This window comes from Bos indicus, chromosome 13 (assembly GCF_029378745.1).
Source record: "Bos indicus isolate NIAB-ARS_2022 breed Sahiwal x Tharparkar chromosome 13, NIAB-ARS_B.indTharparkar_mat_pri_1.0, whole genome shotgun sequence".
NCBI lineage: Eukaryota > Metazoa > Chordata > Mammalia > Artiodactyla > Bovidae > Bos > Bos indicus.
In genome coordinates, this window is record NC_091772.1 from 51599983 (window position 1) to 51619479 (window position 19497).

The 19497-nt window shown below is 39.1% G+C and overlaps 1 protein-coding gene and 1 long non-coding RNA gene across 4 annotated transcripts in view; one reads left to right on the top strand and one right to left on the bottom strand.

The window, feature by feature from the left end:
• The window catches only part of ATRN (attractin), a 189442-nt gene that overhangs the window by 20422 nt on the left and 149523 nt on the right, over positions 1-19497 (bottom strand). For 2 of the 3 annotated variants that reach the window (XM_070802138.1, XM_070802136.1), the window contains exons 25-26: positions 19430-19491; positions 2432-2510 (exon numbers count right to left, since the gene is read on the bottom strand). In XM_070802138.1, coding sequence (XP_070658239.1) covers positions 2432-2510; positions 19430-19491 — 141 coding nt within the window. Of the gene's footprint in view, positions 1-2431; positions 2511-15353; positions 15677-19429; positions 19492-19497 lie in introns of those variants that run through there. The other variant, XM_070802137.1, reaches the window with a different exon arrangement.
• LOC139186662 (uncharacterized) lies at positions 485-6344 on the top strand. Its single transcript, XR_011570338.1, has 3 exons — positions 485-668; positions 3639-3733; positions 4781-6344. It is a non-coding gene; the product is annotated as an uncharacterized lncRNA (long non-coding RNA).

Consider the following 19497-nt stretch of genomic DNA (forward strand, 5'->3'; position numbering starts at 1 on the left):
CTCTACCTACTTGCTTCCAGTTCCCAGTCTAGTTCCTTTATGACAAGTGCAGGAGATAATGGGAGTAAAGGCCCTTTAAAACAGGGCCTGGTATGTAGCAATGACTTAAGCAGTATTAGATGCTATTATTTTTGTTGTTATAAATAATATCAAATCATTCTTCTACAGTTCTGAGAGGGATAAATCATGAATGATATTTTAGAAGAGATGAAATATATTCTGAATGGACAGGTTCACAGTAACAGAGAAATTTTAAATCACAAAGGTAAAAGCTTAGTTACTGGCTGATCAACTGTGTAATTAGCATATTCTTTTTTGGAAACCTGTTTTCTACTAAGTGTTCACCTCATTTTCTTTCATGTATGTTGTGATTATTTTCCAGTTGATTGTTTGTCTTCTACATTATTCAATTATTTTTACAAACTTTATTTTTATATATGTTTCTATGATGTTTCAATAATCTTATCTGAAAACAATGATTTTGTCCCCTTTCCAAAAGGAACAAAACTTCTTATTTTTCTTTCTCTTAGTGCAGAGTCTAGAACATCCAGAACAAAACTAAGTGACTACTGGGACTACATGATGGTTAGAAGGAACATGGCCTTTGAAGACAGAAGTCTTAAATTCAAAACATAGTTTGGTGTCTTTAAGTAGCTGTGTGATGATGGGTAAGTTATTTTGCCTCTCTGAGCCTCGGCTCCTTCATTTATAAAACAGGAGTAGTATCAGTAACTATTTTATAGGTTGCTGTAAGGATTATACAAATATAAAACCTTAATATAAAACCTCTTAGAACAGTGCCTACAACTTAGAAATGCTCAAATGTCATGGTTTTTTTTTTTTCTTTTTTCTGTCAGTTCTTAATATGACTAACTTATCTTGATTTTATTGGGTACAACCTTGAGTATTTCTTCATCATGAGTAATGTTGGTTATCTGGTTATTTCTCAGTGTGGAGGAGGTATTATTTTTGAGTTTACTAAGAGTTTTATTTTTAAACTAGGATGAGTGCTGATATTAATAAATGATTAAATGATTACTTGCCACTACTGAAAATTTAGGGTTTTGTTTTTTTTTTTTTACACCCATGGATATAACATATCCTAGTAGGTTCTCTGGTATGAAATGATCCCTTTACTACACGGTAAACTAGACAGCTGCACATTATAGTCATTATGCAACTGGTCTTTACTTTTTGGTGCTACCTTTCTCAAATTTTGGTTTCAAGGTTTCTATGCATAAAATGAATCAGGATTCTTTTAAGTTTCCCATCTTTTCCTTTACCCTGGAAAAAGGAAATTTATTTTTTTGGAAATAATTAAATCTCATAAACACCCAAGGAGGAGTAGACTATTATTATCTCCATAAGCTCATCTCAAATTAAAACTGCCTGTGTCTAATAGCCTTTGTCGAGAGAGTAATAATTTGACTCTCTCAAAATAATTTTTTGATTCCTTCCCCGGTACTAGTTTATGTGGTTTCTTACTTCTTTATTACACATTTGGATAACTTATTTTTTTCAGAATGTTGCATAATTCGTTGAGATTTTAAAATGTCTTAGTAATACAGCTATTAAAAAAACCTCTGAATATGTTATCCACTGAATTTTTAAAATGATCATAAAGAGGATACAACATTACCTCTACGAAAAAAAATACCTTTACATGGGTCAGAAATGGTCCATGTCATGGCCCCACTGTTCATGTCATGAACAGTGCTGAGTGCTTGGGTATTTTGAGTCTAGATATTTCTGTTCTCTAAATCTTTCTATAGATCAATTTTTATATAGAAAAAAGCATGAGTAGATATAGAAGATCAAAGAGCACAAAATCCAGATATTAGTGTACTTCTATTTAGCAACAATGCAACAGACATGATGACTAAAAGGCAGAGTAATAACACATGTGAAAGTTTCAATAAACAGCTTTTGTGTTGTAATTTTTAATCAAGTTTATTTGACTTGCCAATTATAAATATTTGTTTGACTTATTAATATTACTTTTGGAATGGAGCTGTGGAAATAAATCAACACTAAAAAATAAAACTCAAGCAAATACTTAATCAGACACACATTTATCTTTCCTTGAATAATGAGAAATTTTTGAGATGCTTAAATGGCTGATTTTATTCTCATTCTCATGAAAGGCTCCTGTAAAAGCTGTGCTTTACTAAGCCTTCAGATCTCCAGCCTGAGTTAAGGAATCAGGGTCTGGGAGAAAGGGTAAAACTGAGTCAATACAATCCTAAAACCTTCTTTTTAGAAAGTTAAAACCATGTGGTGCAGAATTAACATAGCTTACATAGCACTAATTGAAGTCTACTGACCATGTATTACTCTCTATGACTACACAGCTCAAACTGACATGCTTAAAGGAAATATGAAGGAAAAAGCTCCTTTAGGGATTCATTAATCTTTATTCACTGAGGCTTACCTCTCTACGTCTGGAAGCCCAACAACTTTGTTTGATCTTCCAAACCACAGCAGCCACCAGGAGCAGAGAGAGGAAACAACTGTAAGAAAGCAAAGTACTGAGTTATTATCCCAGCCCCCAGAATCAGCATGCTGTCATCCACACCTCAGGTCAGGCAGGGACACAATCCCCCAAATACCCACTCCAAGCTCCTCTCTGCTGAGTCATCACAACCAGTCCTGGTTCAAAGGAAACAAAGTAAGAGAACCAGCTTTCTGACCCAACCGGTAGACAATACTATCTCCACAAGGCACTCCCAGAGGAGAGCCCTGACCTTCTGCCAGGCCTTTATCAGAATGACATATCATGGCTTATCCAAATAATAAAACTAATTCTACCATAATTATAACCAGTAACAAGCATGCTATTTAATCAAATCAGCAAAAATTTACCGATAAAGCTTAAAATAATGAGAAAAGTTAATTATCAAAGTGACAATCAGCTTTTCATAAGGAAGATATAGAGAATAAACTTATATGTAATAATATGTATTCAAAGTAAGTACATACTTTATAAATAAAATAAAACAACTAAATTCAAGCCAACAGCTTTCTTAAAGATTAAGATAGACTAAGTCCCAGTGGTCTTATAACTGCAAATGATTTTAATGTTCTCTCATCAAAAGCTACTGTGACAGGAAAGAGAAAGACTGACTTCTGATTAAAAGGACTAATGAGCCTAACAAATAAACCTCTTAGGTAGCTGTTTAAATAATTTAAAAATTGGCATTTTCACTCATTAATTTGTACAGTGTACTGTTCCAGTGTTACAAGCAGATACAAGGCTCTCTGCCCCTGCAGTCGGGTACTCTTTGTTGAGATCTGTGTTTGCAGGATGCGGTTGGCTTTCCAGAGGCAGCTTCAGAGCAAACTGCTGAAGACAGGCTGCCCCAGTTGGCTGGTGACAGGCCCCCTAAGGTGCTACAGGACTGAACTTCTGCCCTTTCAGAAACAGAAATTAAGCCTTCCTCAGCCCACCACTTTCCCGAGAGGCACATAATCCAAACCCCTTCAATGGGTACCCTGGCAAAAGAGAAGCACCTCTACCCCCCACCCAGATCACCACTCAGTGGAGAGTCTTCAGCTCCTATCTTGTTGGGCCCCTCGGCTGTGCTGACACTGATGATCCTTCCATCTCTCTGATGGTTTCTGTTTTTCTTTTTATACAGTACTTTATTGAGGCAGATCCTGTTCTAGGCTCATGGAATACATCAATGAACAGAACAAAGGACTACTTTCCCCATGGAGGCAAACAGTAAATAAAGTGAGCATATTATAGAGCATGTTAGAAAGGAGTAAATACTACACAAATAAAAAGAAGGTAAGGGTAAGGAGGTTCAGGAGTGTTGGTGGTACCCTAAAGCAGAATGGTCGGAATGGGTGGACCTTAACTTTTGAGAAGGTGACATGTGAGCTAAGACGTGGAGGATGTGTGGGAGATGGCTTGTGAAGGTCTGCAGAAATGCGCCTGGGCAACTGGGATCAGCTAGTGCAAAGCCTGAGGCAAGGATGTGCCTGGGATTTCTTGTGGAACCTCAGGAGGCTGGAGTGGGAGGGGGCAGTTATGCCAGGGATAAAGACATAGAAGTAAGAGAAGGGCAGATCATGAGGACCCTAAAGCCATCATAATGGTGTTGGCTTTTACTGAGTGAGATGAGCCACTGAAGATTTTTGAACAGAGAAGTATCATGATTTAATTTATACTGAGGAGACCATGAAGGTAGCAACTCAGAAATAGAAAGAACAGGAGTCTAGGTAAGAAATGAGGGTGGCTCAAACCAGGATGATGGTAGCAGGGGTATGAAAAGTACTTTGGAATCTAGACATGAAGGTCAAGACAGGAGGATTTCCTGATGGGCTGGATGTAGGGTACAAAAGAGAAAGTCAGGGTGTGGGGACTGAGGAACTTGTCATCAACCTATTCAGGGAAGATTCTGGGGGGAGAAAGTGTGAGATACAGGTGAGTAAAGTTTTAGACATGCTGAGTTCTGAGACATCTACCTGAAAGCTACGGGGAGATGTCATGAGTTGATATGTAAACTGAGGGCTGGGTGTCAGGTTTGGGCTGGAGACAGCTTGAGAGTCATCAGCATACACGTGGTATTTGGGGTAATGAATCTGCATGAGGACATCAAGGGAATAAATACAAATAGAAAAGAGTGTCTTGAGGGCACCCCAACACTGAGAAGTTAGGGATGACAGGAAGAAGCAAAGGAGTCTGAGAAGACTAACCTTCTTAGTCTTTCGTGGTTTATATGGATAATCCTGCCCCGCCCCATAATCCTGCTTTTTGTTACTTTTACTCAAATAGATAAACACAAGAAGACAGCCACCTACATGGAAGAACATGAAACATGCAAGTTGCTCCAGATGCTGCTGATGCAGCTGAACCCAGGGTGGCCTGAGAGGCCTCTCCTGGACTACCCTCAACACAGAATTGTGAAACAGACAGCTCAGAAGGTCTGTGTCCTTTATTCCCGAGAGCGTCTGTCATCAATGCGGGCCTGTTAAAAATACCAACAACCCAGTTCCTTCCACCTGTACCAGCTTTTCTGAGACACAAACGGCACACCAACAGACAATGAGCATCCTTCAAAGCTGATACATGCATGGTTTCTCCTTGGGTAACACAACAATGAAGAATTTACTAGTTATTTCAAAAAAGGTGGCACTTGCTGATACCCTCCTTTTTTTTCCTACCACTAATCTGGGTACAGGTGGGGCTGTGACTCAGTGTTTATCTTTCTGAAGTCCCTCTTATCAATGGTTTTCTGTAATTTTAAATACATTTACAAATATAAGTTTTTAAAGTGTTAGTTGCTCAGTTGTGTCTAACTCTTTGCGACCCCATGGATTACAGCACACCAGGATCCTCTCTCCATGGAATTCTCCAGCCAACAACCCTGGAGTGGGTTACCATTCCCTTCTCCAGGGGATTTTCCTGATCCATGGATCGAACCCAGGTCTCCTGCATTGCAGGAAGATTCTTTACCGTCTCAGTCACCAGCACAAACAAAACCTGTGTGAAACAGGATCCAGGGGAAAGGAGCAGTGACTGCACAAGAGACTAAATAAGACTTGCCTGTAAATGTTTAGGAGTCTCCCTCGGAATGGGTCAGCAGTGGCTTGCCGTGGGGTCAGGGCACTGGCAGCAGTAGTCCTGGGAGGCAGGGCGTGTTGGTGTAAGTCCTCTTGGAGGAGATCACCATTAGCCCTACTATAAAGCCTACAGCCCTACCACAGAGACTGCAGACCCTAGGATTGGGCTGCTTCAGGTCAAACTACAGAGAGGGAGCACAGCCCCACCTATTAGCAGAAAATGGATTAACGATTTACTGAGCATGGCCCTGCCCACCAGAGAAAAACCCAGTTTTCCCCACAGCCAGTCCCTCCCATCAGGAAGCTTGCACAAGCCTCTTACCCTCAGCCATCAGAGGGCCGATAGAATGAAAGCCACAATCACAGAAAACTAACCAAACTGATCACTTGGATCACAGCCTTGTCTAACTCAATGAAACTGAGCCATGCCATGCAGGGCCACCCAAGAAGGACATGTCATGGAGATTTCTGACAAAATGTGGTTCACCGGAGAAGGGAATGGCAAACCACTTTCACATTCTTGCCATGAGAACCCCATGAACAGTATGAAGAGGCAAAAAGATATTACACTGAAAGATACCCCTCGCCCTGGTCAGTAGGTATCCAATATGCTACTGGGGAAGAGCAGAAAAATAGCTCCAGAAAGAATGAAAAGGCTGAGCCAAAGTGGAAACAACACCCAGCTGCGGATGTGTCTGGAAGTGAAAATGAAGTCGGATGCTGTAAAGAACAATACTGCATAGGAACCTGGAATGTGAGGTCCATGAATTAAGGTAAATTGGATATGGTCAAACAGGAGATGGCAAGAGTGAACATGGACATTTTAGGGATCAGTGAACTAAAATGATGGGAATGGGCACATTTAATCCAGATGACCATTATATCTACTGCTGTGGGCAAGAATTCCTTAGAAGAAATGGGAGTGGCCCTCACAGTCAACAAGAGAGTATGAAATACAGTACTTGGGTGCAACCTCAAAAACAACAGAATGATCTTGGTTTGTTTCCAAGGTTGTAATGTTGAATGGTTATTCAACATTACAGTAATCCAACCCTATACCCCAACCACTAATGCCAAAGAAACTGAAGTTAAATGGTTCTATGAAGACCTACAAGACCTTTCTAGAAGTAACATCAAAAAAAAAAAAAAAAAAAAAGATGTTCTTTTCAACATAGGGGATAGGAATGCAAAAGTAGGAAGTCAAGAGATACCTGGAGTAACAGGAGCGCAAAATGAAGCAAAGCAAAGGCTGACAGAGTTCTGCCAAGAGAATGCACTGATCATAGCCAACGCCCTCTTCCAACAACACAAGAGATGACTCTACATGTGGACATCACCAGATGTTCAATACCAAAATCAGATTGATTATATTCTTTGCAGCTGAAGATGGAGAAGTGCTATACAGTCAGCAAAAATTGGACCCAGAGGGGATGTCCCTGTGGCCCAGCGGTTAGGACTCTGGGCTCCCAATGCAGGAATCCCAGGTTTGATCCCTGGCTGGGGAACTAGATCCCACATACCACAACTGGGAACCAGCAAAGCCAGGAAAAACAAAACAAAACAAAAACCAGGACCTGGAGCTGACTGTGGCTCAGATCATGAGCTCTTTATTGCAAAATTCAGGCTTAAATTGAAGAAAGTAGGGAAAACCACTAGGTCATTCAGGTATGACCTAAATCAATTCCCTTACAATTACACAGTAGAAGTGACAAGTAGATTCAAGGGATTAGATCTGATAGACAGAGTGCCTGAAGAACTATGGACGGAGGTTCGTAACATTGTACAGGAGGCAGTGATCAAAACCATTCCCAAGAAAAAGAGATGTAGTAAGGGAAATGGTTGTCTGAGGAAGCCTTACAAATAGCTGATAAAAGAAGAGAAGAAAAAGGCAAAGGAGAAAAAGAAAGATATATCCATCTGAATGTAGAGTTCCAGAGAATAGCAAGGAGAGATAAGAAAGCCTTCTTAAGGGCAAAGAAAGAGGAAAACAACAGAATGGGAAAAACTAGAGATCTCTTAAAGAAAACCAGAGATACCAAGGGAACATATCATGCAAAGATAGGCACAATAAAGGACAGAAATGGTAAGGACCTAACAGAAGCATAAGATATTAAGAAGAGGTGGCAAGAATACACAAAAGAACTGTACAAAAAAGGTCTTAATGACTCAGATAAACACAGTGGTGTGGTTAACCTAGAGCCAAACACGCTGGAGTGTGAAGTCCAGTGGGCCTTAGGAAGGACTATTATGAATAAAGCCGGTAGAGGTGATGGAATTCCAGCTGAGTTACTTCAAATCCTAAACGATGATTAAGTGTTGCTGTCCAAGTGTTGCACTCAATATGTCAACAAATTTGGAAACCTCAGCAGTGGCCACAGGACTGCAAAAGGTTACTTTTCATTCCAATCCCAAAGAAACTACCATATATTTGCTCTCATTTCATATGCTATCAAGGTAATGCTCAAAATCCTTCAAGCTAGGCTTCAATAGTACATGAACCGAGAACTTCCAGATGTACAAGCTGAATTTAGAAAAGGCAGAGGAACCAGAGGTCAAGTTTCCAACATGTGTTGGATCATAGAAAAACCAAAAGAATTCCAGAAAAACATGTACTTTTGCTTCATCGATTATGCTAAAGCCTTTGACTGTGTGTATCACAACAAACTGGAAAATTCTTCAAGAGATGAATACCAGACCACCTTACCTGCCTCTTGAGAAACCTTTATGTGGGTCAAGAAGCAATAGTTAGAACTGGGCAGGAACAATGGACTGGTTCAAAATTGGGAAAAGAGTACATCAAGGCTATATATTGTCACCCTGCTTATTTAACTTATATGCAAAGTACATCATGCAAAATGCCAGGCTGGATGAAGCACAAGCTGGAATCAAGATTGCCAGGAGAAATATCAATAACCTCAGATATGCAGATGACACCACCCTAATGGCAGAAAATGAAGAGGAACTAAAGAGCCTCTTGATGAAGGTGAAAGAGGAGAGTGAAAATTCTGTCTTAAAACTCAACATTCAAAAAACTAAGATTATGGCATCTGGTCCCATCATTTCATGGCAAACAGATGGGAGAAAATGGCAACAGTGACAGACTTTATTTTTTTGGACTCCAAAATCATGGTGACTGCAGCCATGAAATTAGAAGATGCTTGTTCCTTGGAAGAAGAGCTATGACAAACCTACATAGCATATTAAAAAGCAGAGACATCACTTTGCTGACAAAGGTCTGTCTAGTCAAAGTTATGGTTTTTCCACTAGTCATGTACAGATGTGAGAGTTGGACCATAAAGAAGGCTGAGCACTGAAAAATTGATGCTTTCGAACTGTGGTGCTGGAGAAGACTCTTGAGAGTCTCTTGGACTGCAAGATCAAACCATTCAACCTAAAGGAAATCAACTCTGAATATTCATTAGAAGGACTGATGCTGAAGTTGAAGCTCCAATCCTTTGGTCACCTAATGCAAAGAGCTGACTCACTGGAAAAGACCTTGATGCTGGGAAAGAATGAGGGCAGGAGGATAAGGGGGCGACAGAGGATAAGATGGCTGGATGGCATCACTGACTCAATGGACATGAGTCTGAGCGAATTCTGGGAGATAGTGAAGGACAGGGAAACCTGGAGTGCTGCAGTCCATGGGTTTGCAAAGAGTTGGACATGTCTGAATGACTGAACAACAAGTTTTTAAAAAATCACGGGAATTTTCAGATGCACAAAAGTAGAGAGACCAAACCATTTAATTTCTATATGTTCATTACTCAGTCTTGGAAATTATTAACATTCTTCTGGCCTTCAAAGATCATTCTTAAAGAAGCCTATTGCTCTTTCAGTGCAAGGACACTGGCCCTTGACTAGGGCTCTGTCACTTCTTTTCATCTCTGTACTTACAACAAAACCCTCTGACCTATTTTGTCCTAAATCTGTCCCTGTTTATCAGAGGCTTACACTTTCCTGAGACTATTCTCAGAAATTTGTCTTGATTTGAGGTTGTTTTTTTATACCTTTTGTACATGTCTTTGAAAACTGAGAATCTGTCTGAGCTCTGTGTTTGGAGATGTTTTTCACCAGCTTAATAGTGTATATAGAATGATACTTTTGAGAGTGTACTAAAATTTCCTTTTTCTGCCCTTACAAGTGTAGCCTTCTAAAACAACATACTCATTTTTTGGCCTGGCTTTGACCTCCCAACCAATCTTATGAGACATTGCTGCTTCTTCCCAAGTTCCTATGATTTGCACATTACCATTCTGATCTCGGGCTTCCCTAGTGGCTCAGATGGTAAAGCGTCTGTCTGCAATGCAGAAGACCCAGGTTCATTCCCTGGGTTGGGAAGATCCCCTGGAGAAGGAAATGGCAGCCCACTCCAGTATTCTTGCCTGGAAAATCCCATGGATCACGTAGCCTGGTAGGCTACTGTCCATGGGGTCGCAAAGAGTCAAACACGACTGAGCAACTTCATTTTCACTATTCTGATCTCAATTAGATCAGACAGGATCTAATCTACTGACAGGATCTAATCTAGTGGCAGGACTTTGCATCACTTCTATCTTCTGGAAAATAAAGTGATCAATAAGACATGGATCTGTCAAAACGTCCACTGTCAATCTGGCAACAGCCTTAGCGGAAGTTCAGATAATTAGAAGTTTTACAAAAACATACCTTGCCTATATCAGGAATTCCCATTACAGTCCCTCCTTTTGGACATTCCCTGCTTCTCCTTTTTATTTTTATCCAAATGCTATCATCTAAGGCACTTTTAACCCCGGTCACAGATTTTCATAGAACATTAATCTGTTTCTCCCTCTTTACTAATAAACAGTCATTATGCTGACCACACTCCTACATCACTCCCAGATACAAAGCTCTTTCACCTACATCATCTCATTTGATTTTCAGAGCAAGCAAGCAAATGGGTCTTATTAATTCCCTCTTTATACACAAGGCTCCTACTGGAGTCTGGGAAAGCATCTAATTATGACACAAAGAGGACTTAATGTATTTATCAGGATCTAGAATTTACTTTTCACTGTATCCAAGTCTGGGAATTCTTTTCTAACTTACCTCACATTAATATTTTCTCACTTGAATCACTGAGCTATCCCCTTCTACTCCCACCCCCAAATCTAATCCTCTTTTCTGTATTCTATGAGCCATTCTTCAGCGTGCTTAGGATTACCTGGATAATTTCCCTTCTCCCCTTATGTTTCACGTATATGAATCTAGTTAACTTGCTCTGGGAAAATATCTGCTTCTTCATTCATGTTCATGAAAAGGACTCTATTCTCAGTTAAATTCTCATCATTCCTAGTTCCTAAACAAAATCCAGAGAAATCAAAGTTCTGCGTTCTTTTCCAAAGGTTCCCACATTCCAAAAAAAGGGAGAAGTGATGAGAACACCATCTGTCCTTGTTTACTACACAAGATTCTGAGGTCCCTAAAGATGCTCCTCTGAACAATTCTAATGATGTCATTCAGTCTTTCACCAATCAGCTGCAGTGACTGATCCTCACTGGGTTGGTACTCGGCAGCAGAGTCACTACATTCTGTACACATGGTCCAAGAACATAACACACCTGATAACTGGAGTTACTTAGCATACGGCCTCTACATTCCCATCAGCTAGAACCATGAGCTTTATCAAGGCTGGTATCTGTGGTTCCTCATGGCTCTTCACTTTTCCTGGAGGTCTACTTTACTTTCCATATATATCTGAGCATGACTCTGTATTCCCTTGTGGCTCAGACACTAAGGCGTCTGTCTACAATGCAGAAGACTCAGGTTCGATCCCTGGGTTGGGAAGGTCCTCTGGAAAAGGAAATGGCAATCCACTCCAGTACTCTTGCCTGGAAAATCCCATGGATGGAGGAGAGTGGTAGGCTACAGTCCATGGGGTCGCAAAGAGTCGGACACGACTGAGCGACTTCACTTCACTTGACTCTGTATTAGATGCTGAAGGTGTGCATGTATACAAGGGTGAACAAAAGAAAGACCCTTTACTTACTCTTTTGAAGTTTAGAACCTAATTGTGGACACAGACAGTACAAAGTAAAACTGTGATAGCACCATGATGAAAAGCAATACAGTTCCATGGGAGAGTGGAACAAAGGGAGAGAATTTAGTTTGGGGGTTCACTGATGGAATCTTGGAGGAAGTGACACTGTGTCAAAATTGGAAGATGAGTGTGGTACAGTAAGAAATATACATATGGTCTTTGTCCCAAGTTTCTGGCACAGAGCTCCTAAAACCCTTGAAATCTCCTATGTGACAGGACCATCCCCTCCCCTATTTTTTATACAAGTGTTCATAATGGCTTTATCTGTAATAGTCAAAAACAGGAAACAATGCAAGTGTCTATCAGGAGGTGAATAAACAAAGTGTGGTTTATCTTTGAGACTATTACTCAGCTTTAAAAAGGAAGAACCTATCTTTAATTTTGATTTAAAACATCTTTAAAATGTATCTTTACCAGATTTATACACAAAGTAATTTAAATAATACAGAAGGGTATAAAAAATTACAGTGTCTCTGAGTCTGAATTAACTATTTTTTATAACACATTTATGAAGATGTTATTCAGGAGTGTCTTTTTTTCTCTCATGGGAGGGGAGGACCTAAACAGCTTCAGGACTGGGGCTGGCCACCAGAAAAACTAATCCTGTGATTACAGGGTTATACTATTCAGCCCCTATCACACGTCCCCCTCCAGGAGGGGAGAGTGGCTGGAGGTTGAATTCAATCACCAATGACCAGAAATTTCACCAATCATGCCTACTCAAGGAAACCTTGAAAAAATGTGGCATGTTGAGGTTTGGGGGCGCTGATGAACACACTTATGTGCTGGGAGAGTATGGTGTCCAGAAAGAGCATGGAAGCTCTGTGCTTTCATACCTTGCCCAATTAATCTCTTCCACTGGGTTGTTCCTGAGTTGTATTCTAATAAACCTGTTATTTTAAGTATAGTCTTTTCCTGAGTTCTGTGAAGCAATAGCAAATTGTTGAATCTGAGGGGGATCATGGGAACCCCCAAGCTTGTACTTGGCCAGGCAGAAGTGTGGGTAGCCTGGGGACTCATTTGTGGTTGATGTCTGAAATGGGAGCAGTCTTGTTGGATTGAGCCATTAACCTGTGGGGGTGTGTACTAATTCCAGGTAGTGGGTGTCAGAGTGAATTGTAGGACAATCAGCTGATGTCAGAGAATTGGTTTTTGTTTAGAAAAAACAAGCAATGGGTAAAAGTACATAGGTGAAGGGTAGGGAGAAGAACATTCCAGAAAGAAGGAAAAATATGTACAAATGCCATAAAATGGGAAGGAGTTTGGTGCTTTCTAAGAAACAGAAGGAGGCTCATGGAATGGGAACACAGAGAAGAACAGCTAAGGTGAAGGTAGAGAGGTGAGCAGAGGTTCATGCAGGACCTTGGTTTTTATTTTAGATACAACCCAGAGTCACGAGATATGATATAAGTGGTTAGATACAAATTAATTCATGGTTTTAAGACCTCCTCTGGATTTTTTGTGGGTTGTAAGGGAGCCAAAATCAACCAAAATAGTCCTGGTGAGACTGTGATGGTTGGGACTAGGGTGGGGGAACAGAGGTAGGGCAGCTCAATGTTTTTGATAGCTATAACTGCTGGGATCTGGTAAGGGAATGCCTGCTGGGTGTGAAAGGGAAAGAAGTGACTTGGAACTGGCAGCATCATTTGTCAATTAGTGACATGGGGAAGACGGGTGAGGAAGGATCAGAAAATTATGCTGCATATGGAGCTGGCAGACTTCCACCAGAAAACACAGAGACAGAAGATGGCCAGGGTCAAGCTCTGGAAGAAAAGCAACAGTGAGAAGCTGAATAGAAAAGATAATTCAGGAAGGGAGCCAAGAAAGAGCAGCTTCAGGGCAGTATGCGGTCATAAAAGGCAAGAAGAAGGGTCTCACTGATAAGGTAGTCAGTTGATTGATACTGTTGAAAAGCCAAAATGATAAGAAGTGAAGAGTAACTTTTGGATTTAGCAATAGGGCTGTGTTACTTGCCCTTAATAACAAGAAAATTAGATGAACTGTGGAGATGGAAGCCAGATGAGAGGGCTGAAAAGTAAAAGAGGGGCTCCAGTAAGGATTTTTAGAGCAGTAAAAACACTCTATATGATATGATGATGGATATGTCAGTATACATTTGTCCAAACCCCATAAAATGTACAATACTATTAACTTCAGATGATTATGATGTATCAGTGTAGGCTCATCTTTAGTTAAAAAAAAAAAAAGTACAATTCCAGTGAGTGATGTTGAAAATGGGAGAGGCTATGCATGTGTGGAGGCAGGGGCTATATAGGAAATCTCTGTACCTTTTTCTCAATTTTGTTCTGAACCTAAAATTTCTTTTAAAAAATAAAGTCTCTAAAAATTAAAAGAAAAAAGGAAGGAAGGAAGGAGGGAAGCAGGGAGAGAGAGAAAGAGAAAGAAAAAGACAGTGAGTGTGTGAGAGAGGGAAAGAAAAGGGGGGAAAGGAGAGAAAGAAGGAAGGAAGAAAGAGAAAGAGAAAAAAAAATTAAGTCTAGAGTATATAGATACAAGGAGGGAGAGAGTTCTGGGGAATTTCCAGAGTGCTGAGGGGACTACATTCAGAGTGGCCACACCAGATGGCTTCTTCTCTCCTCCCTGCTTGTGCTGAGCAACTGAAGACCGCAATAAGGCAGTGAGCTCTGGTCCTTGGGCTGGAGTGGCCAGGCAGGATGGATCCTCTCTCATTCAGAAGACAAACTAACAATATATCTAATCCACCAGCACACTCTTCATCTATTCTCCACACTCATTGGAGGCTGTGACAGACAGAAATGGCATCCATACACAAGTAAACGTGGAATCTTCAACATGAAAAAAATCAGACATTGAGGAAGACCAACGTTGTGAAAGAGAGGTACCAAACAACAACAGGCGACATCTCAGACAGTTATTAATAGCACAAAATAAGAGTCCAAAATAATATAATAAAATTTATTAATCTCAGAAAGGAATATGAAAGTAAACTGCATTCATAAAACTGAAACAGGCTACACGGAATAATATATTAGAAATAAAATGCAAATGTTAAAAAAAAAAATCTCACCAGTCGACTCAATAAAAGAAATGGACCCAACACTGAACTAAATTAATGAGCTGAGGAGCTCACCTAGAATGTAGTACCAAAGGAAAATGAAAAAGAAAATGAGAGTTTAATTAAGAAATGCAGGACAGATCCAGAGTCTCACTCACTCATCCAACTAAGGCTGAGAGTCATAGATAACTGTTTTAAGTTCTCAGAACTCAGTTTTAAACTTATAGGAAAGACCTCTAATTGGCCCTGCTCACCTGTGCATGTCAAATCACATGTTCATTTATAGATGGGCTGCCCTTGAGTGCTAGACTGTTAAAGGTGACTAAGTGGTATAATAAAAACATGAGTAGAGTGAAGTCCAAGAAGGGGTGGACTCTGGGGTGTATGCCAGAAGAAGACTTCATAAAGGAGTAGACAGGTTGGGCTCTTAATACGCCCTTGTGTCTAGTAACTTTGCTGAACTCATCTATTAACTCTAATAGTTAATCTGCAGATCCTTTAATTTCTATGAATACAATAATGTAATAACTTTTTCTAATTCTTATATATTGATTTTTCTTGTCTTATTGTATTGGCTAGAATCTCTATCAACAATGTTAAATAAACTAAGTGATAGTTTTTGTCTTTCTCTTGTTTCCAAACTCAAAGGGAAAGCTTCTAATATTTTACCATTAAGAATGTGGACTGCTGTTGGCTTTACATATTATTCCTTTATTAGATTTAAAAAATTATTTACTGTTGCACTGGGTATTCACTGCTGCACACAGGCTTTCTCTAGTTCCAGTGAGTGGTGGTTACTCTCTAGTTGCAGTGTGTGGGCTTCTCACTGTGGTGGCCTCTCTTGTTGCAGAGCACTGGCTCTAGGCACGTGGGCTTCAGCAGTTGCAGCATGCGGGCTTAGCAGTTGAAGTTCACAGGCTCTAGAGTGCAGGCTCAGCAGTTGTGGTGCATGGGCTTAGTTGCTCCACAGCATGTCTTTATCAGATTTTAAGCTTATTTATATTCCTAGTTTCCTAAGAGTTTTTAAAATGGATGATATTAAATTTTATCAAATGCTTTTCCCCCATTGATTAAGATGATTGTATTAGTCTTCTTTATGAAATCAATATGAATTACACTGACTGATTTTCTGATGCTAAACCAGCCTTGTAATTTCTGGAATAAACCCAACTAGGTTGTGATATAGAAGTCTTTTTACATTATTGGTGGGTTTTTGCTTCCTTATTCATGAGTGAGACTGGCTTTTAAATTCCATTCTCATATTATTCTTGTCAGGTTGTGCTAAGTTCATAAAATGAATTGGGGAGTATTTATTCTTTTCTATTTTCTAGAAGGTTTAGTTAATATTGATTATTATTTCTTCCTTAAAATGTTGTAAGTTACCAACAAAGCCACCTGGGCCTAGAGTTATCTTTGTGAGAAATTTTTAAATTACGTATTGTTTTAAAATAGATATAGGACTATTCAGTTTTCTATTCCTTCTGTGTCAGTGTTGGTAAACTGTATATAGTTTCATTTTGTTTTTTAGTTGTTTCATTCCATCTGTTCCATTTTCAAGTTTATTTGCATAAAGCTGCTCATAAAATATTTTTCTAAAGGAAAAAATGTGTGCAGGATTTGCAGTAACATCCCTCCCCCCTTTTAATTTCTGATTATTTGTATCTTCTTTCTTTTTCTCTTGGTCATTCTTGCTAGTGATTTATCAATATTATTCTTTTCAAAGATCCAATCTGTGGTTCTTTCAATCCTCTCTACTGTACTTCTTCCCCTATATCATTAATTTTTGCTCTACTTATATTCCTTTCTTCTTTTCTTTACGTTTAATGAGTAGTTCTTTTTCTCATTTATTGAGAGGCTTGTTCTTTCTTTTCCAACATATGCTTTTATAAAGTGGTGATCTCAACCTTAGTTGCAAGTTGAAATCATTTGAGTGTTTAAATGCTTGAGTTCCACCCCTACAGATTCTGATGTAATGGCTCTGGGATGTAGCCTGGGCATCAAAAGCTCCTCAAGTGATTCTACTATGCAGCTAAGGTTGAGAACCACAGATTTAAAGCTATATCCTCTAAATACAGTTTTGGTTTTCTTTAAAGTTTTTTATTTATTATTTTTAACTGAAGTATAGTTGATTTACAATGTTGTGTTAATTACTGTTGTTCAGCAAAATAATTATACACATACATTCTTTTTTAAAATATTCTTTCCCATTATTGTTTAGCATAGGATATTGAATGAATACAGTTCTCTGTGTTATACAGTAGGACTTTGTTGTTTATCCATTGTATAATGGAAGCTTTTATGTGCAAACCCCAACTTCTCACTGCAACCCTCCCCCAACTCCTTCTCCCTTGGTAGCCTGCTTCATGCACCTGTTGGTAGTCTGTTCTCCATATACCTGATTCTATTTCTATTTCATAGATAAATACAACTTTAACTTTGTCCCACAACCTTTTAATATTTTCATCATTCACTGCAAATCATTTAAAATTTTCTGCTTTAATTTAAATAAAAAATTTTAAATGAGCAAATGCAATATATTGTTTTAGCAGTTAGGTAAATGGTCAGCTTTGGGAAAGAGGAAAGGGGCTGTCACTAAGGTAAATATAGGTAACTTCTAGGATACTTGTAATACCCTGGGGAATAAAAAAACTCTTGTCCCAGGTAGAGTGTTCAATTTGTGATCATTCATTCATGTGTGAATTTCTAAGTGTATAATATAAAAATATTATACTTCAATATATATTTATTAAAGAGAGAAGACAGATCCCATACAAACAGTGGGAATGATAATGACACTAATTTTCTCAATATTTCTAGGGCAGAGGCAAGAGAATTTGTGATAATTCTCTTTATGTTTATGATTATCTAGGCCAAGAGAGGAGAAGGCAATGGCACCCCACTCCAGTACTGCTGCCCGGAAAATCCCATGGATGGAGGAGCCTGGTAGGCTGCAGTCCATGAGGTCGCTAAGAGTCAGACACGACTGAGCGACTTCACTTTCACTTTCCACTTTCATGCATTGGAGAAGGAAACGGCAACCCACTCCAGTGTTCTTGCCTGGAGAATCCCATGGACAGAGAAGCCTGGTAGGCTGCAGTCCATGGGGTCACACAGAGTCGGACACGACTGAAGCGACTTAGCAGCAGCAGCAGCAGGCCAAGAGAAACTAAAACCAATATCTTCTTGTGTTTGACCATATCAAGAGAGTGTTCAGTTCTGTCAGAGTACCAGTAAATAATAGAATATTTACTAGATGCTAATAAAGAAACAGCATAATGCCTTCAAAATTCTTTTTTAATTTTTTGGCCACAGTGTATGGCACACGGCACTTATCTGACTAAGTATGGAACACATGCCCACTGAATTAGAAGCATGGAATCTTAACACTGGACCACCATAGAAGTCCATGCTTTCTAAATTCTAATGGAAGGTGTTTCTAACCTAGAATTCTGTGTTCAAACTTTCAATAATATGTGAGGGTAAAACTAAGACATTTTTGGACAGGAAAGGTCATAGGAAAGTCACCTCTACATGCACCTTTCCTCAGAAACTTCCTGGAGAATGTGTATAAGGTGGGAATAAACAGGGAGACAAAGACATGGGATGAAGGAGACAGAGACTTCAACATAAGAAGGCTGAAGAAATTCCCAAGGTGACAGTTGTGCAGCAGGCCTCAAAGACAACTAGTGCACTTGGAAGCAGCAGGTTTGGGTTCTAGGGCAGAGGCAAGAGAATTTGTGATAATTCTCTTTATGATTATCTAGGCCAAGAGAAACTAAAACCGGGAAAGTATCTTCTTGTGTTTGACCACATCAAGAGAGTGTTCAGTTCTGTCAGAGTATAGGGATAAATCAAGGGTAGCTACATAGAAAATCTAACAATTAAAAACCCTAAATATGGCAAATATTGCATTTAACACAAGCAAAAAGTGATTCCCCCATCTAAAAAATGGGGAAGTATAATTAGAGTTCAACTCAGTAGCAAATGGGAGGTTTTTATGGTTATAACAACATAAACAGGGACTCCCAATTTAGCCAAACATTGTGATATAACTATATTACATAAGTGGGATGAAGGGGAATCTATATGTGTTCATAGTGTGTGGGGAGTTGGGAGAGGTAACATAAGATAATAAATCCTTATCTTTGATGTCCTTACCAGTAGGACATCAAAAGATAATGGAATTGAAAAATCAAGAAAGCGTTTAAGCACGGAGAAGTAAAAAACAGCCAAAATAATTTAAAGTTGTGGGACACAATGCTATTGCTTTCTCTTACAAACACTGTAGCACTTTTTCAATTATGTGTAATAGTATTTTCTTAAAAATAATGTTAAACTGAAAAGAAACTATAAAAACAAAAGGATCTCAAGGCCTAACAAATCACTTTTAGGTTTAAAACTCTAGATAATCACCTGAAACATCTCTTGAACAAGCAGCAGCATGTATGTAGCTCACATCAGTAATCATTATTTTGTTATTTCAACTCCAAATCTTCCCCACATGAAAAGTCAAATTATCTACATTTTAGTATAGGGTACATGAAAAGCTACCTCAAAAAGCCAGAACATACAAACCAAATGTCTTCATTTTATCAAATTAGATTGAATGTACAGTATTGTAACTGACATGTAACTTTTCAGGAACATATATAAAGTTAGTTTGATCTGTTCTGCAAACACAAGATTATTCATTTACCTTTCATGGGTTGATAACTAAATTAAGTACCCGAATTAAAAGAACAGATAGTTTGTATAAGTGAAATTACCTGAAGAAGGTCACGAAGAACTGTACTAGGTCCATAAAATTGCTGTGCTGGGAGAATGCAATCTGTGA